The following is a 25657-nucleotide window of genomic DNA, read 5'->3' on the forward strand; positions in this document are numbered from 1 at the left end:
CGTTTTCGAAGTACCATGGGCAGATAATGAGAAAATAATTCCTCCAAATCCCCCCCTTCCCACGCTTTCCTTTCACACCACCATGAGGATCAGGAAACAACACCTGAATAGGGTGCATATTATTATTACTAGCAACGGTACCCACCCTGCGGGCGGGGCTTCAATTTGGAGGCCCGAATGAAAAGGCAAAATATCAGAAATTGAAACCTTTTAAAAATTTTAAACAATTTATATAAACATCCGTTAAATCATATCACATGCAAATCATCAAAATCTAAACAGAATTTGTCGAATTTCAATAAAAGCCACATCACTGTTCGGTAAATATTGTTCCATCATGTTTTAAATCGTGATATCGACTGAACGCTTTTCTTTAGGGAAAAAAAATGGAATGCTACGCACGCGTCGGAGGCCAGAAGCAAACGGGCAATGCAGATACGACGAATGCTAAAGCATGAAACCAATAAATTCCACATTCCTGTAGCTGAGTGTAGCACCCTCAGTCGTACCTCAGACATGGACAGCAAGTTCGTGAAGGACTTCAATGAAAAACGTACCCGTTCGCAAACAAACGGGTACGTTCACGTGTAGAAACATCGATCGTGGGTCCGTGGCGAATCTGCATATGGCGATCTGCGGAGTTCACGTTTAGAAAGTAGAAACCATCATGGCATGTCGTCATTTACTTGAAGTCGATAACTCTTTTGTCATTCCGAAAAACATAACTCCAATCACAAATTAATCACAAAATAAACTTTTAACAACATTGTTAATGTTTCCTTCATTGTAAAAACTACCAAGTCAACAGTTAAAAGGATTTTGAGCCGATAGGTGTTACGGCCTTGGCAAGATCGATGGAGACAGCGATCTGTTGGCGTATACACCGCCCAAATAGCTATGTGGAATTATCTCATGTAGAGATTAAACTCACGTCGTTTGAACTTTGGCCGAGGTCATTATTTACTTTTAATGATGTTTATATATGAATCAAAAAGAAGATAATTGGTTTTGGGTTGTCCTTTCCGCATATCTCGTGGGATTGTGAGTTGGAGAGACGACCGTGATGGCGGGAGGGGGTTGGCATTCTCTCAAGCAGGGATTCAACCCATGTCCTTGTAAAAGGTCTTTGTCCGAGGTCACCGAGTCCGATCGGTGCAGCCGATCGGTGCAACTGTGCAGCGATCGGTGCAGCCATTTGTGCGGCACCCGGGAAAATAACCTTATGCGGGAGCCCAAACCTGAAAATGCTGGAGGCCAAAGCTGAAATTGGAAAAACAATATACCCTATTTTACTCCAGGAGATCCCAGGATTACAAACCCAAAATATTGTTGCGATCGGTTCAGCCATTTTTGCGGTACCTTCGAATGGACGGACGGACAGGCAGACGGACGGAGATTTGGTGAATTATAGTAAGATTATTTATTTTCGCTTTGTGGGCCCCTTTATAAATATGACCTGTCAAAAAAAATTACATCCTGTAATACCAATTGCTTAGAATAAATAATTATCTAATAAATACAATTTGTCTGTCTGTCTGTGTGTGTTTGCATTTTTTGCAAAGATCACTTGGCGGACAACCACCAAATTTGGCACACAGACCAAATCCGACCTGGGGATTGTCCTCGGGATATTTTCATCAACCACCTCAGCCTTTAAAGATCTCTAAGATGCTTTTTTTTACATGCTTTTTACATGCATGAGAGATTAGACCCTTTTGACCCTTTCGACTATAGGTTCTCAAAGTGGTCCCTACCGCCCCCCAGTGGGTGCTGGGAACTTTCAGGGGGGCGCTCCAGAGTCCACAGGCGGTAGGGGGGAACTGGCAATGATTTGGGGGGCACTGGCGATTTAGAGGAGCAGCGGCGATTTGGAGCGTTCATTGGGCTTCCTGCTGTCTGAACAGGTTACCCGGCACCATTTGGCAAATTGGTCATCCAACGACCACATTCTTTTCCCCTCCGCATGGTTTTTATGATCACATATTCGCTGATGTCGTGTAGGTATTTTCTTGTTCATACATACTCCCGCAACAAACATGATAGTGTATGACACCAGCGAAATACTATTGGCCGCCAATGCGGCCAATAGTACAACACGAATTTTTGTTACGTGGTGCCATTTCAACCAATCGGCTTGCAAGAATCTTTTTATACGGGATATAATACACTCTATTTGTGCTGGACTATTCAATGTGCCTGGTTGAACTTTACAGCCTGGCCTGGCCAGCACAGACATTGGGCAAGGTATGAACAGTCAGTGTTAGCGCTGATGTTTGTCTTTCGACATTTTGGCGTGTTGATTTCGTTATTCAAAAAAGCTTCATGTCCGGTCGGCTTCAAGATGTCGGCCTCAAAGAAAAAGTGTCGTCAGTATTCCGTTGAATACATCAAGTATGGATTCATTCCATCTCCGACGAACAAACAGTTACCGATGTGTTTGTTGTGTGGTACCACACTGTCCAATGAAGCAATGAAACCATCTCGACTGAGTGAGCACCTGAGTAAAAAGCACAGTGATAAGGCTCGCACAGAGGTCAGCTATTTCCAATCGCTGAAAGAGAAATTTGAGAAGCGATCCACGGTAACGACGATGTTCAAAGCCAGCCAAAAGCTCGTGGATAAAGGACTGGAAGCGTCGTATAAGCTGTCATAGCTCATCACCAGATCTGGAAAACCATATTCAATCGGTGAACAGTTGATCAAACCAGCTGTTGGGGAAGTGATAAAAACCGTTATGGTCCAGGATCCGAATCCAGTTCTCTCGTCGATTGCGCTCAGCAATGATTCCGTGGCCAGGCGGATTGATGAAATGTCATCCGATGTAGAAGATAAGCTGTGTAGTGAGCTGAGAAGCACACACTTCGCCATCCAGCTGGATGAGTCCACTTTGCGTGACAGTGAGGCTCTGTTACTCTGCTACGTTCGCTTCATCCGTGATCAGGAAATGGTGGAAGAAATGTTGTTTGCCCGCGCTCTCCAGACCGATACGAAGGGATCTTCCAAACGTTGGAGAAGTACTTTACTGATAAGAACATTACCAAGAGGGGCGATCTGCGTCTCTACCTCACTGAGATGGAGCCAGACGTTCGTAATCTCGCAGCGAGTCACCAGGCCCACCCTTCACACTAACGGTATTTGGGCCTGTGATAACAGATTCCCAGCTTGCCTCACCTGGACCTGTTCTGCTGAAACATTGTAGGTCGTGCAAAATAAAATAAAAAGTAAAGTAAAGTAAAATAAAGTAAAATATTATTCAGAAAATATTTGGCTTCTGTTATTTTTGCTTCCTATCTACATAAATTCTGGTGTCCGACCACAAACGATAGGACAAGGGGGGCATTGGGCCGGTCCAAGAGGGCAGAAGGGGGCGGTAGTCCAAAAAAGTTTGAGAACCACGGCTTTAGACACTAACTCATATTGGAATGTATCCTTGGACCATCTAGAACCTTTGAAGAGTACACCACACAAACATCTGTAGACGTCTTGCAAAACATAGACGATAGTTTTTTCAGCAATAATGCGCAAACTCGATCCACCCAGAGTGTGTGTTCTCTGTTGTCCATTATATAAAGAAGAAAGTTTGTTTGTTTGGTTGTTTATAGATTTGGACCTTATAGGAATCAGTGCAACCAATATTTGCATGACCTCTTTCATCCAGAGGAAGGTCGATGGCTATGTTTGGACAAAAATTAATTGACCCCAGATAATAATTGGCCTTCAGGCCTCAATTGGCTCTTGTGCTTATACACTGCCTGGGTTTTTTCCAGGTGTGATCGAGTAATATGTATTGTGAAGATCATATGTTGAAGTTGTCGTGATTTGGTGTCAACAACACAAATTTAATTAGGAGAGTATTTTATTGAATTTCCGTGGGAAACTCTGGGAACTTTAGTTTCACTAGAATAACAAATACACCAATTCATTATACGTATATATATATATATTTATATATACACCAAAATTACACCAAATACAAATATTTATATATACACCAAATACACCAAAAATATATAGGATTTTGTCGGACCATGAACTTTACCATTTGGTGAAGTTTCGTGAAGATCGGTTTCAAATTGTTACCTGTGGACAATAATATACTGGTATAATCCTTACTGTATACCTACTTTTGCAGCCCCCTGTATATATATATCTTGTTACGTGTGTGGGAGTAGGTAATGAAATACCTTCGTTGAAATATATTTGTATAGAGTAGCGTGCCCCGAATGTCACGAAGAAGAATCTTCATGTATCTAAGTTAGGGCCGAATGTCCATGTAAGTGTTTGTCTCCACGCGAGGGGTGGAGTTATGCTAATTAGGTAGGGCATAAGGATAAATTCCCAATTTGTAATTGCCCTTGTGATTTTTCCCTTTGTTCTTATAACATTCACTCGACCAGCCATGCACTCGGCACATAATTAGAACAACCCGATCGCCGACGGTACCCAGACACTACTTCCCTGCCCAGCCGAACCTTCTCGATGGGCGTCAAGAATGGCTGTGAGGTCATGCCCTGATGGACGATTGGTTGTGGAATGATGGTATGATCGAGTCACGCTTGGTGATTGGAGTCAGAGGGAACTTTCTAGGACGGGGAAAGAAAAGGCGAAGCAACCGCCCCTTTCACTCTCTCTGGTGCTGGCTGTGTGAAGAGCGGGCACATTTTTGGCTTTTCCTTGAACTGGCTGCATGGTGAGCGGGTGCATTTTTGGCTTTTCCTTAAACTGGCTTCTTGACGGCTGCGCTTCGTGTCGTGTGCACCTGAGAGAAACATCAGAGCTGTGGGGGAGTTTTTGTGGACAACTCCCATCATAAGGAGGCTATCCTGTCTGCTTGCCTCACCCTGACTGCTGGCTACGGGCTCGACTCCACACCATCTTCTGCGTTTCCCACGCAGTGGTTTGAGGCGACCCCACCAAGTGCTCGTCGAGATCAGAGTTAGGTGCCGGCCGGCAGAAACATTATTTTATTTATTTAATCTTTCCCCGTGTCTGTTTCATGTGTCTGAGTGGAGACGTCTCACTGTATGATTTATTTTACCTAAACATTCTTTTTATCGTATTGCATTTCTTTTAATTAAACAATTATTTGTTGTATTTCATTTGTTGTATTGTTGATTTGCCTTGTACGTTTATTTGTTTGTGGGATTGGAAAACCCTCTTCGCGGCCGTCCATTGAAATAAGACCAGGGACCTCCGTTTCCCTCACACGCCATGAAGAGATAACACCGCAATAGTTGTAAATGCCTCGGAGTTAAAGCTCAGTCGGCCGTCCGTAACCAGGGGTCTTAACCCCTGGATTACGGACGTGACTGTATATATACAGTCACGTGAAAAGGTAAGTACACCCCATGTAAAGTTTTGACTTTTTCAACATATTTCAACATACAGCTATTTGATCTTCATTTCAACAATATTGATAGATAAAGGTGATATAATATAACAAATATCATGAAACATTTACATTTTGTAGTCCATTGTATAATTTAAATAAACATAAATGCAAATTTCGCATGTGGAAAAAGTAAGTACACCCTTGGCTCTAATAGGTGGTATTGCCCCCTTTGGCAGAAACAACCTCAAGTAGGCATTTCTTATAACTGTCTGCCAGTCTCTGACATCGACTGGGAGAAATTTTTGCCCACTCCTCCATGCAGAATTCTTTCAGCTGTGCAATATTTGAGGGGTTTCTTGCATGCACAGCTCGTTTCAAATCCCCCCACAACATCTCGATGGAATTTAGATCCGGGCTTTGACTTGGCCATTCCAGAACCCTCCATTTCTTTCTTTTCAGCCATTCCTTGGTGGATTTACTGGTATGGTTAGGGTCATTGTCATGTTGCAAGGTCCACCTTCGGTTGAGCTTCAACTTTCTGACAGATGGCCTCACATTATCCTCAAGCACCCTCTGGTACAATGAAGAATTCATAGTGGATTATATGATGGTGAGCTGCCCCAATCCATGATATTTCCACCACCATGCTTTGCAGTTGGTATCAGGTTCTTGTGGTCAAATGCTGTCTTTGGTTTTCGCCAAACATGTCTTCTGGTACTGTGGCCAAATAGCTCTACCTTTGACTCATCTGTCCAGAGCACATTGTTCCAGAAGTGCTGGTCTTTGCCTCGGTGTTCATTGACAAACTTTAGTCTTGCCCTGATGTTCTTTCTGGACAGCAAAGGTTTCCTCCTGGCACACCTCCCATGTAGATCAAATTTGTGCAGCCTCTTTCTAATGGTAGACTCATGCAATTTGACATCAACAGTGGCAAGATCTACCTGTAGGTCCCGTGATGACATTCTGGGGTTCTTCGAGACTTCTTTCAGCATCTTGCGGTCTGCTCTCGGGCTGAACTTGCTGGGGCGGCCTGGCCTGAACAAGTTGGCAGTAGTTTGGAATTTTCTCAACTTGTAGATGATCTTCCGGACAGTCGAATGATTGATTTCAAATTGTTTGGAGATCTTTTTAAATCCCTTCCCAGACTCGTAGGCATCTATAACCTTCTTTCTGAAGGCCTCAGAGACCTCTTTTGATCTCGGCATGGTGACGCCGCACACTTCAACAACAAAGAGCAAACCAAACTAAATGTCTGAGGTTTAAATAAGACAGGTTCCTCCAAGATCCTCTCTAGCGATGTTCTAATCATTTGCACCTGAGCTGGTGTGCCTGATTCTAATTTTAGGTGTTTGAAGTAGTGATAAATGTAGGGGTGTACTTAATTTTTCCACATGTGAAATTTGCATTTATGTTTATTTAAATTATACAATGGACGACAAAATGTAAATGTTTGATGATATTTGTTATATTATATTAAAGCGCGGCGTTACGCGCGCTGCTTGTGAGCAAGGAGGAAGCGGACAAGCGGTAACATATAAACGTCTTTATTGTAAGACTACACTGTAACACTGAACTCCTCCGGGCTGGTCGCCCGGTGTATATCATGAGGCCACGCCTACCCCTCGGGCGTGGCCACCGCCCACTTTGTGCGTGGAATGATGTCACCACGCCAGTGGGCTTTTGTGTCCGCCACACGCGCCCCCCCAGAATTCCCGCGCACCTGGAGGGCCAGTTTGTGGGGCAGACGAATGACCCGGCCGAAGCGCCCCCTGGCGATCGGCGGCGTCCGGGGTGCAGGGATACCAGGTGGGATGCCCCTGGCTGCCCCTGGGATGGGTGCAGGACCGGGGGGCGCCGTGGCGGCGGGGCTGGGCGGTGCCGGGGGTCCGCCCGCAGGAGGGCGGCCCCGACGTGGGGGTCGGGCCACTGGCGGTGGATGGTCCACATCGAGGTGGGCCGGCTTGAGGCGGTCTACCGAAACGCGGTCAGGAGTACCGCCGATGTCCAGGGTGAAGTGCTTCGCCCCGGTCTCCAGCACGCGGAAAGGCCCGTCGTACGGGGGCCGCAGTGGTGTCCGATGGGCATCGTGGCGGACGAAGACGTACTCCGCCGTGCGAAGCTCCGGGGCGACGTGCGTCGGTGGGTGCCCGTGGCATGCCGTTGGCACCGGGGCGAACCTCTGGGCGGTCTCTTGCAGAGCGGAGCGCTGCTGTGCCGCGGACCATGGTGCCGTGGAGTCGGGGAGGAACTCGCCCGGCACCCGCAGCGGTTGCCCGAAGACCAACTCCGCCGCGGATGCGCGCAGGTCCTCCTTGAGCGCCGTCCGGAGGCCCAGCAGGACCCAGGGGAGCCTGTCGACCCAGCCGCCGTCGCGGAGGGTGGCCCGGAGCGCGGCCTTCAATGAGCGGTGAAATCGCTCACACAGGCCGTTAGCCTGGGGGTGGTAGGCCGTGGTTCGGTGCAGCCGGACCCCGAGCCCCTGCGCAACCGCCCCCCAGAGCTCCGAGGTGAACTGGGGGCCGCGGTCGGATGAGATGTCTGAGGGGGCGCCGAACCGGGCGACCCAGGTGGCGATGAAAGCCTGCGCGACATCGGCCGCCGTTGTCGACGCCAAGGGCACGGCCTCCGGCCACCGGGTGGTGCGGTCCACCATGGTGAGGACGTGGGTGAAACCCCGCGAGGGGGGCAGAGGTCCCACCAGGTCCACGTGGACGTGGTCAAACCGGCGTTCCGGCACCGTGAACGGGGCCAACGGGGCCTGGGTGTGCCGGTGCACCTTGGCGCGCTGGCACGCGAGGCATGTCCTGGCCCAGCCGCGGACGGCCTTCCGGAGGCCATGCCAGACGAACTTGTCGGCGATCAGCCTTTGGGAGGCCCTCGCGCCCGGGTGGGACAGGCCGTGGATGGCGTCAAACACCTGGCGCTGCCAGCCCGCGGGCACAATGGGGCGAGGACGCCCGAGGGAGACGTCGCACAAGAGGGCCGCGCCCGCGCTGTCGAACGGCACCTCGGTGACGCGGAGGCCCGTGACGGCGGTCCGCAAGGCCTGGACGTCGGGGTCAGCGGCCTGGTCCGCTGCCATCCGGGCATAGTCGATGCCGAGGTGGACTGCGTGGGCGACGGCCCGGGAAAGGCAATCCGCCACCGGGTTCTCCATCCCCGCGACGTGCTGGATGTCCGTCGTGTACTCGGACACGGCCGAGAGGTGACGCTGCTGCCGGGCCGACCACGGCTCGGTGACCTTGCCCATCGCGAAGATCAGCGGCTTGTGGTCGACGAAGGCAGTGAACGCCCGGCCCTCGAGCAGATGGCGGAAGTGCCTGACCGCCAAGTGAAGTCCGAGCAACTCGCGGTCGAAGGTACTGTAACGGCGTTCGGGTGGGCGAAGCTGCCGGCTAAAGAACGCCAGCGGTTGCCAAGCTCCACACACCCATTGCTCGTGCACCGCGCCCACCGCGTAGTCCGAGGCATCGGTGGTGAGGGCGATCGGTGCATCGGGTGCCGGGTGCGCGAGCATGGTGGCGTTAGCCAAGGCGAGCTTCGCGCCCGTGAACGCCGTGTCCATCTGCTCGGTCCAGGTAACGTCGCCTTTGCCCGGCTTACCTCGGAGAGCTTCGTGCAGGGGGCGCAGGAGCTGGGCGATACGGGGCAGGAACCGATGGTAAAAGTTCACCATGCCCAGGAACTCCTGCAGCCCTCTGATCGTGCGGGGGCGCGGAAACCCCTTCACCGCCTCCACCTTGGCCGGCAGGGGGACGGCTCCGTGCCTGGTGACACGGTGCCCCAGAAAATCGATTGTGGCGGCGCCGAACCGGCACTTTGCGGGGTTCACAATCAGGCCATGCTGGCCCAGGCGTTCGAAGAGCGTGCGGAGGTGGCGTCGGTGCTCTTCGCGGGACGCGCTGGCGACGAGGATATCGTCCAGGTAGACGTAGACAAAATCCAAGTCGCGCAGGACGCTGTCCATCAGTCGCTGGAACGCCTGAGCCGCATTCTTCAGACCGAAGGGCATGCGCAGGAACTCGAAGAGTCCGAATGGCGTGATGACCGCCGTCTTCGGGACGTCCTCCGGCCTGACGGGGACCTGATGGTAGCCGCGTATGAGGTCCACCTTCGAGAAGAAGGACCTGCCCGCCAAACGGGCGGAAAAGTCCTGAATGTGGGGGACGGGGTAGCGGTCGGGAGTCGTGGCGTCATTGAGACGGCGATAGTCCCCGCACGGTCGCCATCCCCCGCCGGGCTTCGGCACGATGTGCAGCGGCGACGCCCAAGCGCTCTCTGAGCGCCGAACGATGCCGAGTCGCTCCAGGGTAGCGAACGCCGCTTTTGCCACCGCCAGCTTCGTCGGCTCGAGGCGGCATGCCCGGGCGTAGACCGGTGGCCCGACAGTGGGGATGTGATGGGCCACCCCGTGCTTGACGGCCCCCGCCGAGAAGGTGGGCCGCGTGAGGGCCGGGAAGCCGGCGAGGAGGCGGGTGAATGCGTCCGCTGCCGGAAGCGTACAGACCAACGTGGCCGGAACCGAATCGTTCGGCAAGCCGCTTGGCAAGCCGCTCGTTGAGCTGGGCAACGCACATGCGAGCGAGCTGAACGTCTCGGCCTGGACAAGCCGTCTGCGCTTGACGTCGACCAGGAGCCCATTAGCGCACAGGAAGTCTGCGCCAAGCAGTGCCATGGGCACGTCGGCGGTGACGAACGTCCATCGGAAAACCTGCCCTCCAAACCGCAGAGAGAGGCAGCGTTTTCCGTACGTACGGATGGGCGTCCCGTTCGCGGCAAGCAGCGCGGGGTCCCCACCCGCGGCGTGCTTGTCTGACGTGCCGGCGGGAATGACACTCACCTGTGCTCCCGTGTCGCACAGGTAACGGCGCCCGGAGAAGGTGTCCGTTATGAACAGCAGGCTGCTCGAACGGCCGGCGCTCATCGCCACAATTGAGCGCCGGCCCGGGCGTTTCCCGACCCGTTGAAGGAGCACGGCGGATGACACCGCCGAGCTTCGTGGCCGAACTTGGCGTGGAACCAGCACCAGGTGGTGGAGCTGGAGGAGCGCGGCTGGCTCCGCCAGGCCGGTGGAGTCGACGGGTTTCCCCGCGGTGGCGGTTTTCGCCGCGGCGGTGGGCGGGGCGTGGCGGCGTTCACGAGGTGCGTATCAGCATGCTGCTGAAACTCAGCGTGCTGTAGAAGATGATGCTGTGGAACAGCAGCGTCGAAGGCCGTGACGGCCACGCCAACGCTCGCCCGCGTGTCCGAAGCGGCGAAGTACTTGTCCGCCTCGGCCGCCAATGCTCGGGGTTCCGTTAGCCCGGTCCCGGCCAACGCGAGGCGAACCTGCGCTGGAAGTTGGCGACGGAAAAGCGCCCGGAATAGCGAACCGGGGGCTTCGTCGCCCAACAGTGACAGCATATGGTCCATTCGGACCGACGGGCACGTCTCACCGAGCTCGGGGAGATCCAGGAGGCGGTCGGCCCGTGCGTCGTCCATGAGGCTGAACGTGGCTAGGAGTAGCCGCTTGAGTGCCTCGTACTTGTGGCCGTCCGGTGGGTGGCGAAGGACGGACACAACTCAAGCGGCCGTGCCGGGCCCGAGGGAGGCGACGACATGGCAGTAGCGCAGGTCGTCGTTGGTGAGGCGCCGAAGCTGAAATTGGGCTTCGGCTTGAACGAACCAGACCTCGGCCTGGGCCTCCCAAAATTCGGGGAAGTTTAATCGCCATTGACTTGTCGTTGGCCATTGCAATGGCGTCGTGTTCGGAAGGATCGCTACGGCAGATCCAACGTCGAGGGTCACCAGTAAAGCGCGGCGTTACGCGCGCTGCTTGTGAGCAAGGAGGAAGCGGACAAGCGGTAACATATAAACGTCTTTATTGTAAGACTACACTGTAACACTGAACTCCTCCGGGCTGGTCGCCCGGTGTATATCATGAGGCCACGCCTACCCCTCGGGCGTGGCCACCGCCCACTTGGTGCATGGAATGATGTCACCACGCCAGTGGGCTTTTGTGTCCGCCACAATATCACCTTTATCTATCAATATTGTTGAAATGAAGATGAAATAGCTGTATGTTGAAATATGTAGAAAAAGTCAAAACTTTACATGGGGTGTACTTACTTTTTCACGTGACTGTATGCATGTATGGAAAAAAACAGACATCTAGGTCAGCCTCACGCTCGTGTCGTTGTTATTCCTTGGCTCAACATCCTTACTCCCACTCGCTCAAGCTTCAAAAAAAAAAAAGAGAAAGACATCTTTGGCTTTGGTTGTTGAAAATGCAAATCAAACCGTGGTGAGGCACGTTTCCAACTCTAGAATCCACCCAATCAGCCCCTCCTCCAAAACCCCCAACCTCACATCAGGAGATTCTCTGTTTTGCAATTTCTTCGTCTGTGTTCGTATATCTGTCTGTCCAGTGCATAACTTGAGCTCTTGTCATCAAATTTTCAACAAACATTTATTATGAAAACATGGAGAACACTAATTATTGGGTCAATATCAAAGGGCGAAGTCACAGTTCGTACATTGATCTTTCATCATGTTGAAATTCCATATGCAAAGCCGGGAGTCATTATGTTTTCGGGTTATTTTTTTCCGGCTGTCCTTTCTTCCTTCCGTGCATGCATCAGTTATTGATGTTTTTTTCTTTCAACGATAATTGGCGAACCACTGAAGGCGTTTTAATCAAACTTGCTACAAACTTATGCAACCTTTGAGATGAAACGTAACAGCGGGTTAACATCTAACATGGACAGAGGCATATCCATCAACACATTTGCTTTGAATTATATTTTCTAGTTTGACTTTCTCCTCTTTGTGCATCAGTTTTGAAAATAAATAAATTGAAATCTTTAAATGATAATTTAGACTTGTTAGATGTTGAAATCTCCCATTGGGTTCCTGGACTCTAAGCTTTGTAGATAAGTGCCCACACTATTTTACCTTCAAAACCCACTCCTGGTTGGTACCAGTGATCTGATCCTATCAGCCATAATCCATTGTACCTTTTGTTAGTTTCTACCTTTTCTTTGAAAGTTTCTTCTTGATTTTTGAATGATTCAAACAATGATTCCTCCCAGAACTCCAGCAGAGATGCCGAGGACAGGTTGGAGGAGAAGCGGATGTTGGTGTGCCAATTGGTGAACGTATCTGTGGATCTGATGAAGAGTGAAATCAAAAAGAGGAAAATGGAGAAGCTTTCTCTTCTTGGGAAGCAGAGGGAGAAACTGGAGCAGCAGATGGAGAATCTTCGTCAAGGAAAATCCACAATGGACAGAGCATTGCAGAAGCTGGAGGCCGTTTCTTTTCTGCAGGTGTGGTTTATCGTAATCGTAATATTACAATATATTGTTTAGGGAGAGTCTGTCACTATTCAAGTATAAGTCTCGAGTTGAGGCCTTGTTACATGTCATGGTAGATGGTAAAGGTGCAGTATACGATACAATGGTTCAAAAATGAAAAATAAAAATGGAAATAAAAATTTATGAAATGGACGAGAAAAGTAAGTGAATGCACTTTCAGGTGTGTTTACGTCATCATGAAGTGAGATTTAGGTTTTATCACAATGAATGTTTTGGATGAGAGCGAGTTCATGTCACGGTCTCCAAAGCAGTGATACAGCACGACTACCTGGTCACTGTTGAGGTTTTCAATCATTCCAGTCAACGCTTTTATCCCAGGTGTGCTCACGGGGACCTCCAGGTACCATGCCATCATGGCTTTCATCATGTGCTGGATCATCGTGAATATTTTGATTTATCCAGTGCCGTGTATATTGAGGTAGTCAAATTTGCCCTGTGTGTAACCACCTGGAGAATGTTCATCCATTTTTATATATAATGGAGCAAGTGTTTGTTTGTATGTATGTCCGCTCTTCATTCATTGGTTGGACATCTGACTTGACGTCACCCACAATTGTAATCTGAAATACTTAACCTAAAGTACCCAGACCACCCAAAAGACCCTTCCCCCCCCATATCCCCCCCGAGGACACAAAAGACCGAGAAGACCCTGAGGACCCAAACTACCCCAAGGACCCTAAATACCCCCAAGACCCCAATGACCCAGAGGAACCAGAAGACCCCAAAGACCAAAAAGACTCACCCCAGATCCACCTTTTTGAAATACCGACTTCTTTCCTGGAAATCCTAGCAGTGTCCATTTGTTTAATACCTTTCCCACCCCTTCCCCCTTCCCCCCTCCCCCCAAGCCCTCTTCCTCCCACAGACCTTGCGATGTCCCAGTTCTCTACTGTTGTTGTGCTTGTGTGCTTCCCTCTCTCTTCCCATCTTGTCTCCCGCTACCTTTATTATATATTTTATGTGTCGTTTATGTTTTTTGTGATTAATGTTAGCTCTTACACGAGCCTCAATCTTGTATTAAAAAAATAAAATAAATAAGAAGACCCAATGGACACCAAAGACCCAAAATATGCAAAAGACCTAAAAGACCCCAAAGACTGAAAAGACCCAAAAGACCCTGAACACCAAAAAGACCCGAAGATACCAAAGGCACAAACTATCCTGAAGACCCAGAAAACCCGTTTAGACCCCAAAATACCCAAAATATTGAAAAGACCCTGAAGACCCAAAATATACTGAGGACCCTTAAATACCCAAAAGGACCCAAAGATCCAAAATATCCCAAAGACCACGAAGACCCAAAAGAGCCTGAAGATCCCAAATACCATAAAATACTCCGAAGACCTTTAAAGACCCAAAAACCCTGAAGACCGAAAAGACCCAAAGATCCAAAATACCCAAAAGACCGAGAGGAACCAAAAGACCCCGACGACTCAAAAGACTCCGATGACCCTTAAAGACCCACAATACTGAAAAGACCCAGAAGATTGAAAAGATTCAGAAGAACCAAATAATTAATGATTAATTAGGAATGTTCAAATGTTCCTGTATACCTGTAAAATGATCCTGTATACCTGTAAAATGATCCTGTATATAAAGGAATGATCGTGTATAGAAAAAGAAAAAGGAAAAAAAAGTAAATATAAAAAAACAAAGTTTAAAGTTAATTCACAATCTTTAATCAAAAAGTTAAAATTAAATCACGATAAAACTGAATTCAAAATCTCACGAGATTGCATTATCTCACGGTTCTTCAGTAAAGATTGCCGTTATGTAAACCAAAAACAAAAACAAACAAAAAAAACCCATATAGGTCTACTAGCAGAAGTACCCGGCATTGCCGGGCGGGGGAGGGGGGAGGGGAGGGGGGGATAGGGGGATGGGGGGAGGGGGAGGGGTGGGGGAGGGGGGGATAGGGGGAGGGGGGGAGGGGTGGGGAAGGGGTAGGGCAGAAAGGAAGGGGTAGGGGGAAAGGGAGGAGCATGGGGGAAAGGGAGGGGGATGGGGCGAAAAGGAAGGGGTAGGGGGGAAAGGGAGGGGCATGGGGGAAAGGGAGGAGGAGGGGGTGGGGGAGGGGGTGGGTAAAGGGGTAGGGCAGAAAGGAAGGGGTAGGGGGGAAAGGGAGGAGCATGGGGGAAAGGGAGGGGGGAAGGAGAGAGGGTAGGGTCGAGGGGGAAGGGAGGGGAAGGGTAGGGGGAGGGGAGGGGAAGGGTAGGGGGAGGGGAGGGATGGGTAGGAGGGAAGGGGAGGGAGGGATATAGATGGTTACTGGCAATTGATCACATTCACAAATGATGTAATCCACACAATTTATGTACTTTACATAACGTTAATAGGAATACATGGCCGTGTAGATGGGAAATACAGTTTGTTTGAAATAAATCACAAATATCAGATGAAAGTGGAAAAAAACCTATGTGGTGTGAATGGCAATGTTCCTCGCTGAAATGTGAAAAAACTGAATTACGTGCGAATGCATAACTGTGAGATTATGGCGGCAAAGTTGGAACATCACGTGATCGCTCTGAGCGAATCAGCGCGCTGCTCTGCGACCAGCTGAGATTCCGTGTATAATGTTCCTCGCTGAAATGCGCTGAGGTAAATATGAAGAAAAAAATCGATATATTTTCACTTTTACGTTTTGGCTAACTCGCTCGCGAACCTGACGTAGATCCTGAGCAAGGATCGCTACGTTATGCTAACGCTACGTTAGCTACGTTACGTTACGCTACGTTCGCTACATTATGGCTAAAAATATGGATCTAAAGATGAAAGAAAAAAAAACCTATGTGGTGTGAATGGCAATGTTCCTCGCTGAAATGTGAAAAAACTGAATTACGTGCAAACGCATAACTGTAAGATTATGGCGGCAAAGTTGGAACATCACGTGATCGCTCTGAGCGAATCAGTGCGCTGCTCTGCCGTTGCGGTCATAATATTCCGCGCTGAAATGCGCTGAGGTAAAAATATGGTTTAAAAATATTATGAAATAAATTTTTAGGTCGGCCATGTTCTTCCCAGGCTCAATGGCCATGTTTGTGCCAAATATCAAGTTTGTGAGCCTCTCCGTTTAGGAGTCTATCGGTAACATTACACACACACACACACACACACACACACACACACACACACACACACACACACACACACACACACACACACACCCACACACAAACTGTGTTATATATATATATAGATGGTCTTTCATAATGAAAAAATAATATACAACCGGAAGTCCTTGGACAAAGACCTTTTATGGTTCCTCGTCAATTAGTTTAAGATAAAATCGTCAGGACATACGAACTTACAGACAGAATAAGACTGAAAAGACCTAAAAGACCTAAAATACTGAAAAGACTAAAAAGACCCCAAAGACTGAAAAGACCCAAAGACCCCGAAGACCCAAAAGACTGAAAAGGCCTCAAAGACCCAAAATACTCCAAAGACAACAGACCCCGAATACTAAAAAGACCCAAAGACTGAAAAGACCCTGAAGACCCAAAATACCCCAAAGACCTAAAATATCCCAAAGACTGAAAAGACCCTGAAGACCCAAAAGGCCCCGAAGACTCAAAAGACCCAAAAGGCCACGAAGACCCAAAGACCCCAAAGACTGAAAAGACCCAAAAGACCCCAAACACCCAAATGACCCCAAATACCCAAAATACCCTGAAGACCCCAAAGACTGAAAAGACCCAAAATACCCTGAAGACCCAAAATACCCCGACGACCCAAAACACCCCAAAGTCCGAAAATACCCAAAAGATTCCAAAGACCGAAAAGACACCAAAGACCCGAAATATTGAAAGGACCCCGAAGACCCAAAAGACCCCGAAGACCTAAAATACTGAAAAGACCCAAAAGACCCCGAAGACCAAAAAGACTGAGAAGACCCAAAACACCCCAAATAACCCAAAGACCGAAAAGGCCTCAAAGACCCAAAAGACCCAAAAGACCCCAAAGACACAAAAGACCCTAAATACCCTTAAAGACCCTGAAGACCAAAACACCCAAAAGACCAAAAAGACCCTTAAAGGGGAACCCAATTTTTATTCCTTCTGAAAACCATTGACAAGCAATCACAGTATAATTTGAAGGGGATTTTATTGTATTTGTGAATCACAAAGTGCCAAAAAAAGCCCTAGAGTGTTGATTTTCAAGTTTGCCAGTGACATCACATTGTGAACTCACTGTGATCCTGCTGGTGACAGTACATAGAGAGTGCATTCCGAGCTGCTCCGATTCCGATAATGATTGGGGATGTTGGAGGGGGCTGGGTGTGTGGGTTGGTCGTGGGTATTGTGAGCTAGGGTGATGGTTGTTGGGGGATGGTGTGGGGTGGTTGTGAGTATCGTTAGTTACGGAGATAGTTGATGGGGGATTGTGTCGTGGTGGTGTCGGGTGGTCATGAGTATTGTTGCCTAGGGTGACGGTTGTAGGGGGATTGTGAGGCATGGTGGATGGGGGGGGTGGGGGGGTGGGGGACGGGGGTGGAGAAAGTGTAGGTTGGTCGTGGGTACTGTTGGCTAGGGTGATGGTTTGTTTGTTTTTTTTGGAAAATTGGGATGCCTCAAAACCCAAGGCCACCCAAGTTGAACAGAGAGATGGTGTGGAATGGTTGTGAGTATTGTTAGCTAGGGTGATGGTTGATAGGGGATTGTGAGAGGATGGTGGAGGAGAGGAAAGAGAGTGTTGTGGGGTTGTCATGAGTATTGTTAGCTAGGGTGATGGTTGAAGGGGGATATTGAGGAGATGGTGGAGGAGAGGTTGGTTGGGGGGTGGGAGGGGGGGGGTGTGGGGTTGTCATGGGTATTGCGAGCTAGGGTGATGGTTGATGGGAGTTTGTGAAGAGATGGTGGAGGGGAGGAAAGAGAGTGGTGTGAGGTTGTTGTGGGTATTGTTAGCTAGGGTGACCGTTGAAGGGGGATTTTGAGGAAATGGTGGTGGGGAGGTTGGCGGGGGAGGTGTGGGGCTGTCATGGGTATTGCTGGCTCGGGTGACAGTTGAAGGGGGATTTTGAAGAGAGGGTGGGAGGGAGGTGTGGACTTGTCTTGGGTATTGCTAGCTCGGGTGACGGTTGAAGAGGGATTTTGGGGAGATTGTGGAAGCGGGAGGAAGGGGGGGGGGGGGGAAGATGTGAGTGTGGTTTGGTCGTGGGTGTTGTTAGCTAGGGTGACAGTTGAAAAGGGATTTTGAGGAGATGGTGGAGGGGAGGGAGGGGGGGAGGTGTGGGGTTGTCGTGGGTATTGTTAGCTGGGGTGACGGTTGATGGGAGCTTGTGAAGAGATGGTGGCGGGGAGGAAAGAGAGTGGTGTCGGGTTGTCGTGGGTATTGTGAGCTAGGGTGATGGTTGAAGGGGGATTTTGAGGAGATGTTGGAGGGGAGGGTGGGGGGGAGGTGTTGGTTTGTCCTAGGTATTGTTAGCTAGGGTGACAGTTGAAAAGGGATTTTGAGGATATGGTGGAGAGGAGTGTGGTGTGGGGGAGGTGTGTGGTTGTCGTGGGTATTGTTAGCTCGGGTGACGGTTGATGGGAGTTTGTGAAGAGATGGTGGAGGGGACAAAAGAGGATGGTGTGGGGTAGTCGTAATTATTGTTAGCTAGCGTGACCGTTGAAGGGGGATTTTGAGGAGATGGGGGAGGGTGAGGGGGAGGTGTGGGGTTGTCGTGGGTATTGCTAGCTCGGGTGACTGTTGAAGGGGGATTTTGAGGAGTTGGTGGAGGGGAGGGTGGGGGGGGGGGGATGTGGGATTGTCGTGGGTATTGTTAGCTAGGATGATGTTTGAAGGGGGATTTTGATGGGAGGGTGGGGGGTGGGGGGAGGTGTGGGGTTGGCGTGGGTATTGCTAGCTTGGGTGACGGCTGAAGGGGGATTTTGAGGAGATGGTGGAGGGTAGATTGGCAGGGGAGGTGTGGGGTTGTCGTGGGTATTGTTAGCTTGGGTGACGGTTGATGGGAGTTTGTGAAAAGATAGTGGAGTGGAGGAAAGAGAGTGGTGTGGGGTTGTCGTGGGTATTGTTAGCAAGGGTGATGGTTGAAGGGAGGAGGGGAGGGAGGTTTGGGGTTGTCATGGGTATTGTTCGCTCGGTTTTTTTTTTTTTTTTTGTATACAAGATCGAGGCTCGTGAAAGAGCTAACGTTAATCACACAAAAAGAAAATAAGGCGAGCGGTAGACAAGATGGGGAGAGAGGGGGAAGGACACAAACACAACATTTGAGAGCAGGGACATCGAGAGAAATGTGGGAGGGAGAGGGCTTGGGGGGAGGGGGGAGAGGTATAAAACATATGGACACTGCAAGGACTTCCAGGAAAGAAGTTGAAATTTCAAAAAAGTGTATCTGGGGGAATTAGCAGGGGTCGAAATGATCAAGGTTTTGGATGGGGGAAGATAAGAGATGGTGGTGAACAGCTGTTTGAAAGACTTGGAGGGAGGAGTGGGATTGAAGGGAGTGGGTGAGTTTGTTTCAGAGGCGGGAGAAAAGGGGAATGAAAGAGTGAAGGTGAGCAGAGAGCCTAGATTTTGGCAGTTTAACCATAAGAGGGTTGCTGGCATTGTTGTGCGACCTGTAGGAATATTTGGGGGACAGAGCACAGAGAGAGCTGGGGGAGCAAGGCTGGAGAGGAGTCAGTAGAAAACAGAAAGACCACCAACCTGCCTGCGGTGAGTGAGTGAAAGGCCCTCGGAGCTAGCTTCATCGCAGGAGATTCCAATGATTCTGAAAGCTTTGGTTTCAACAGCGTGAAGCCGAGCTATGTGTGAGGCAGGAGCACCAGCCCAGAGGGGGGAACAGTATTCCATTGAGCTGCGGATGAAAGCCTTGTATGTGGTGAGGAGCTCAGGTGTGCCAAGGAAGGACTTCGCACGGAGGATGGATGCCCAGTCGGCGACTGGCTTTGGAGGCCAGCTTGGAAATGTGGTTTTCCCAAGAAAGATCATGGCAGATAGTGAGACCCAAAAGATGGAGTGACAGAACTTCTTTGAGAGGATTGTTTAGAAAGTAGAAGGGAGGGTTTTCCAGTCGGTCTTTTCGGAGAGACATAGTAAGAGTGTGAGATTTGTCAGGATTGGAAGACATGTTCCACTTGTTTGACCATTCTGTGATTTTGTCCAGGTCTGCAGAGAGTGAGGAGGCTGCAGAATGCTGATCTGAGGGATGAGGAATAGAGCAGCAGAGAGTGGAGTCATCAGCAAACAGATAGAGAGGATTTTCCAGAGAGTCGGAGAGATCATTGGTGAAGACCAGAAATAGCACAGGATCCAGAACACTACCTTGGGGAACTCCAGCCAGAACAGGAATGGGGAGATGAGAGAAATCCATTCAGGGCCACACGTTGACTACGACTAGAGAGGAAGTCCGCCAGCCATGCATGGAGATTTCCATGGATACCATAGGAGGAGAGTTTGGTGAGCAGAGCTGGGTGCCAGACCGTATCGAAGGCACGTGATATGTCACGGGAGACGGCTCTGATTTCCTGTTTGGCATTGAGGACCTCTATCCATTGTTGAGACAGCAGAAGCAGCATGTCCTGAGTAGAATGACCTGGTTTGAATCCAAATTGATGATCGGAGATCAAGCCATTGGAGAAAAGGAAGGATTTGATATCCGAAACAATGATGGATTCCATAACTTTGCTGATAATTGGGAGCAGGCTGATTGGTCTGTACTTGCAAGAATCTGTTTTTGCACCTTTTTTGTGTAAGGCGGTAATGTTTGCTGATTTCCAAGATGCTGGCAGATGACCTTGAGCAAAAGAGAGGGCGAAAAGAACAGAGAGAGGGTGAGATAGAGCGGCAGAGCAGGATTTTCGGACCCGTGGGCTGATGCCGTCTGGTCCAGTTGCAGAATCAGAGTCGAGGTTTGACAAAAACTTCTCCACCTTGTCAGGAGAGAAGGACACAGAGTCCAGGAGCAGTTGGTTTCGACTGGGTAAGGTAGGAACAGAGAGATATGGGTTTGGGACACAAGATTTTGAGGCAAATACAGAGTTGAGGCATTTGGCTTTGTCATGTGTGGTGTCAACAGTGTAGCCATTTGAGGTAAGGGAGGGGATGGAGGGGGAACAAACACCAGAAATGGATTTGACCAGATGCCACTAGGATTTGGAGGAAGGAGACAGGTTTGAGAGTTCATTCTTGAGTGTGGAGAGATAGTGCTTCCTGGCACTCCTGAGGGTAGACACACACTTGCTGTTGAAGGTTGAAGAGGGATTTTGAGGAGATGGTGGAAGGGGGAGGGGGGGGGGGGGGAAGAGGTGAGTTTGGTTTGGTCGTGGGTGTTGTTAGCTAGGGTGACGGTTGATGTTTGTTTGTTTTTCTGGAAAATTGAGATGCCTCAAAATCCAAGGCCACCTAAGTTCAACAGAGATCCAGCATTATAACTAAAGGAAATCATCAAGAAAGCCAAGTCAAAGCAGTTGTATCAGCAGAAAATATTCTCAACAAGAGATGGCAGAAAAATGTGTTGCACACTTGGAACATGATTGCCCGTATGGCGGGTACTCTGCTAGTATGAATTATGGTCAAACAACCACTTCACATACTTTGTTCCTGAAAGATTCGATGTGATTCATGTGAATACTGTTTCGGTTATAGATTTACCTTATGAGGTGTTTTCACCAAAGGGAAGTGCAGTAAAAAAAACCAAAAAAAAACCACCTTTAGAGGCCATTTTTCCCCGCAAGGCGGGGGTTGGCCTTTTTCGGGAACCGTGGTTGTTGTTGTTTTTCGGTCCCCTTTTTGAAGCAATGTTTTACGGCCGGTTTTAATTTCAAAATTAAAATCCAATTTATCCTTTCCTTACCAAATTGAAAACGTCTTTCTTTATTACCCCGTGGACGAGAGGCCTCCATCTCCTAAACTGTGACTCAATGCTGTCTTATTACAGTGTATTAGGTGATGTACAAGATTGCTTCAGTAATACTAAACGCCTGGATATTTTTAATGACGATCTTTAAAATCATCATTTTATTAAAATTGAAGAACGTAATTGAACACTGCGTGGGGTATCGTATTCTGTGAACTCTCTAGTATTTAATGGATATTGAAAAACATTCATTCATTCAAATATCTTGATCTCATCCTTTGTTTTCTTCTTTTTCAGGGTTCCAAGGACCTGCTAAAAAGGTGAGACACATTGGTATCTGATATTATCAGCACATCCTGATGTTTTTACCCCAATCGTGTTTTTAACGTTCAAAGATATTTGTAATCCTCACCTTGTAGAATTATTTTCACTTCATAAAAAGATATTCACAAAAATGTCAAACTTAGTCCCCATGATGTTTTTATATCCCACTTTAAGTGGACCTGGAATATTCACTGTAGCTTGAAGGAAAGAAAGTTTATTCTAATTTTAATGTATAAAGCATCTACCTATTTATATATTTAATAAAGATATAGATCTAATATGTAAAGAAGAAAGTTTGTTTGTTTGTTTATGCATTCGGACCATGCATGAACCAGTGTGGCCAAACTTTGCAAGGCATCCTCTTTCATCCAGAGGAAGGTGAAGGGCTACATTCAGATAAAAAAAATTGACCCCAGATAAAACCATATTGGCATTGAGGCCTCGAGTATGTTGCTTACGGTTAACCTAACCTTACCCTAACCCAAAAATACCTGGACAACTGTTTTTTTAAAAATATTTACTACTACAAATGATACAACGCTACCCTTTATTTTATATGACACAGAAAATCATAAAGTTTTCTTTATTTTCAGGTCTGGTGGTTTTTATGTGAAAGAAAATGGCGAGAAAGCTCAGTGTGTCTAATGGTTCATTGAGCCGAGATCCGACATGCAAGTTCAGCGTAATTTCCGTATGAGGTATGGAAGGAATCCGCCATCGCGGACCAGTATCAGAGAGTGGTACATGAGGTTTCTGGAGACTGGAAGTTGTCAGAAACAGAAAAGTACCGGTTGACCAAGCACAAGTGCAACAGACATTGAACGAGAACATGAATCGTTTCAACAAAGTCCCAGAAAATCAATCCGGTGCACATCCATAGAACTGGGACTACCAAACACCACTGCACACAGGATTTTGCATAAAAGACTAATGCTTTATGTCCACAAGGTGCGGATTCTGCAGGAACTCAAACCAAATGATGGACTCAAATACAAGGTTTTTGCCTTGGAAATGCTCAATCGCGTAGAGGATGATGAAGATTACCTGAAAAAGGTCATGTTCAGACGAAGCTTGCTTTTGCATATGGGGGAAGGTTAACTGGCACAACGTGAGGATCTGGAGCACTGAAAACCCCCACATGGTCATTGAGCACATATGTGACAGTCCAAAGGTCAAGGAGTGGTATTGCCTTCTCCATTACTACTTAGTGGGTCCGTTTTTCTTTGTGGAGGATACAGTTACCTCAACAATTTACATGAACATGTTGGAAGGATTCACCTTCCCGCAGATTGAAGACCTACAACCCAATATCATTTTTCAACAGGAAGTGCTCCCCTCATTGGTCCTTGGTTATTTGTGCCCTCCTGAATGAAAAATTTCCTTGTTGCTAGATGGGCTGAGACGGACCAACCTCCTGGCCCCCACGATGACCACACATAACCCTCTTGATTTTTTTTCTTTGGGGGATTCTCAAAGATATTATCCAAACACCAAGGTGGCAAACCTTCTCGGATCACAACTGCATGCGCACTGGTGGACACAAACATGGTGAGTCGAGCATAGCAAGAACTCGTGTACCGCCTTGATGTCCTGCATGTGACAAACAGAGCTCACATTGAAGTGTATTGATGATGTGCACACAACTTTAAGTTTCTGGATCATATAAACCAAAGAGCATCGTTGTATCTTTTTTGGTTTTAAAGATATTAACAACCAAAGTTGTCTGCGTCTTTTTAGAACATCCCGTATTATTTTAACAATTTTCTCTCCTCCAAACATTTCTGAAACTGATGTTTTTCCTTTTTATTCCAAGGCTAGAGACCATGTCACACTTTAAATCCGTACAGAGGACACCGCTCCCAGTTCTAGACTTCTCGAAGGAAGAGAAGAAGTTGGACGGGCTCATCACATTCAATAAGAACTACCTGTTGGAGATACAGAGTGAGTGACACAAACTGGACATTTTATAAAGAAATATGTAGCTTGAACACAAAACATGGCACAAATATGGAAGGGAAACGGGTAGAGAAAGTTCGAGAAAAGGAACAAATGGCAATGTTTTTTTTTGTGTACCAAATCACAGCTCAGGAAGAGTGACGTTAAAGAGGGCAAAAATCCAACATGGTTTCAGTGGGGAAACAGGTGTACATAACAGGTGGATTCAACAAGCAAGGTCACCAATGAACAGGAGGAAACTAAAGATGGGAGAGGAGGAAATACCCTCACCTGAAACCACGAGGCTTGGGAGAGGAAGAGTTCACAAGGGCAGAAATATTTACAGGTAGTGATGGAAATGTCACGATATGTTGGTGTAACACATTCTTGAAGTTCCTGGATGAAAAATTTGGATTGAATCGTCTCTGGAAAAGCAGTTCCACAAATCGGATTAAAAGACTGGATATTTGTAATAAGTAGAGATTTTGGGAGTTTGATTAGAAGGGGTTACTGTAAGAAGGGATTCATCCTCAATAAATTAGAGATGGTTGGAGATCTAAGAGAGCAGAGGGATCAATAAAGGAGGAAATGGGAAATAACAGAGGGTCCAGAAACCTCTGCAACGTGAGAGTAGCATGTCTTGTTCCTTGGTTTTGTCATGTGAGATGATAATATTGATAGTTTTAGGTTCCACCTGTTCCAGGAGAGACAGGTGTGAAGTGGAGGTGCAAGCCCATGGGGTAGAGCATTACTCCATTGTGCTACGGACAAAGCCGTGTTGGTTGTGAGTAGTTTTAATTACCTTGCGCACGCGAAGTGAAAAGTGGGGTTAGTGGCAACTCCCGATGGACTCTCCTTGCTCCAACTCTATATGGCCTCTCTCTTCTCCAACTCCCTATAGCCTTTCCCTTCTCCAACTCCCTAGGGCATCTCCCTGTTCGGACTCCCTATGGGCCTCTCCCTGGTCCAACTCCCCATGGCCTCTCCATGGTCCAACTCCCCATGGCCTCTCCCTGGTCCAACTCCCTATGGCATCTCCCTGTTCGAATGCCCTATGGCATCTCCTTGTTCGAACGCCCTATGGCCTGAACAGGAAGGGCAGATGAGAGAAACCCATTCAGGGCCACACGTTGACTACGACTAGAGAGGAAGTCCAACAGCCATGCATGGAGATTTCCTGAGATACCATAGGAAGAGAGTTTGGTGAGCATAGCGGCATGCCAGACCGTATCGAAGGCACGTGATATGTCAAGGGAGACGGCTCTAATTTCCGGTTTGGCATTGAGGATCTCCATCCATTGTTGAGACAGCAGAAGCAGCATGTCCAGAGTAGAGTGACCTGGTCTGAAACCAAATTGATGATCAGAGATCAAGCCATTGGAGAAGGGGAAGGATTTGATATATATATATATTGTTACAGACGTGGCTTGGATGTTATTTACCGAGCGGTTTTATGGTATGACCACGTCTGCACAAGTTACCCGATTGTGCCCGAACGTTGACTAGTCGCGCGATGCTGGCTCAATAAGAAAAAGAAGACACCCGGCTGGATTACAATAACACAATACGACACCAGGGGTTCAGTTCTCAAGACCTCCGGAGGAGGTTATATTAAGGCGGAAGGTTAGATTACAACTACAAGAGGGACAGCATAGAAAGACAAGCACTTAGACACAATCTTATATTATTCCCAACAGACGACAGATAAACGGGACAAAGCTGACTCACACGGGGATTGATGGAAAGGACAGGCGGGTAGCGATGGCTCCAGGTGCACCTGGGCTCAAAGGTCAGAATCGACTCGGTCCGGTCCAGAGATGCGGGGAGGTCGCAGCGCTCGGATGGCGTCTTGTCTGCTCAAGCTGGGGGCGCATCTGACGTCACATCCGGCGCGGGGCCGCGTATATCCGG

General features: G+C 48.4%; 1 protein-coding gene across 1 annotated transcript in view; it reads left to right on the forward strand.

Annotated features, from left to right (window-relative positions):
* The window catches only part of LOC137417321 (E3 ubiquitin/ISG15 ligase TRIM25-like), a 60833-nt gene that overhangs the window by 19412 nt on the left and 15764 nt on the right, over positions 1-25657 (forward strand). Inside the window, exons 4-6 of the mRNA XM_068103171.2 lie at positions 12403-12636; positions 21785-21807; positions 23625-23752. Of these exons, the coding sequence (XP_067959272.2) occupies positions 12403-12636; positions 21785-21807; positions 23625-23752 (385 nt within the window). The remainder of the gene's footprint in view (positions 1-12402; positions 12637-21784; positions 21808-23624; positions 23753-25657) is intronic.

This window comes from Myxine glutinosa, chromosome 1, assembly GCF_964187855.1.
Source record: "Myxine glutinosa chromosome 1, kmMyxGlut1.1, whole genome shotgun sequence".
Taxonomy (NCBI): Eukaryota; Metazoa; Chordata; class Myxini; order Myxiniformes; family Myxinidae; genus Myxine; species Myxine glutinosa.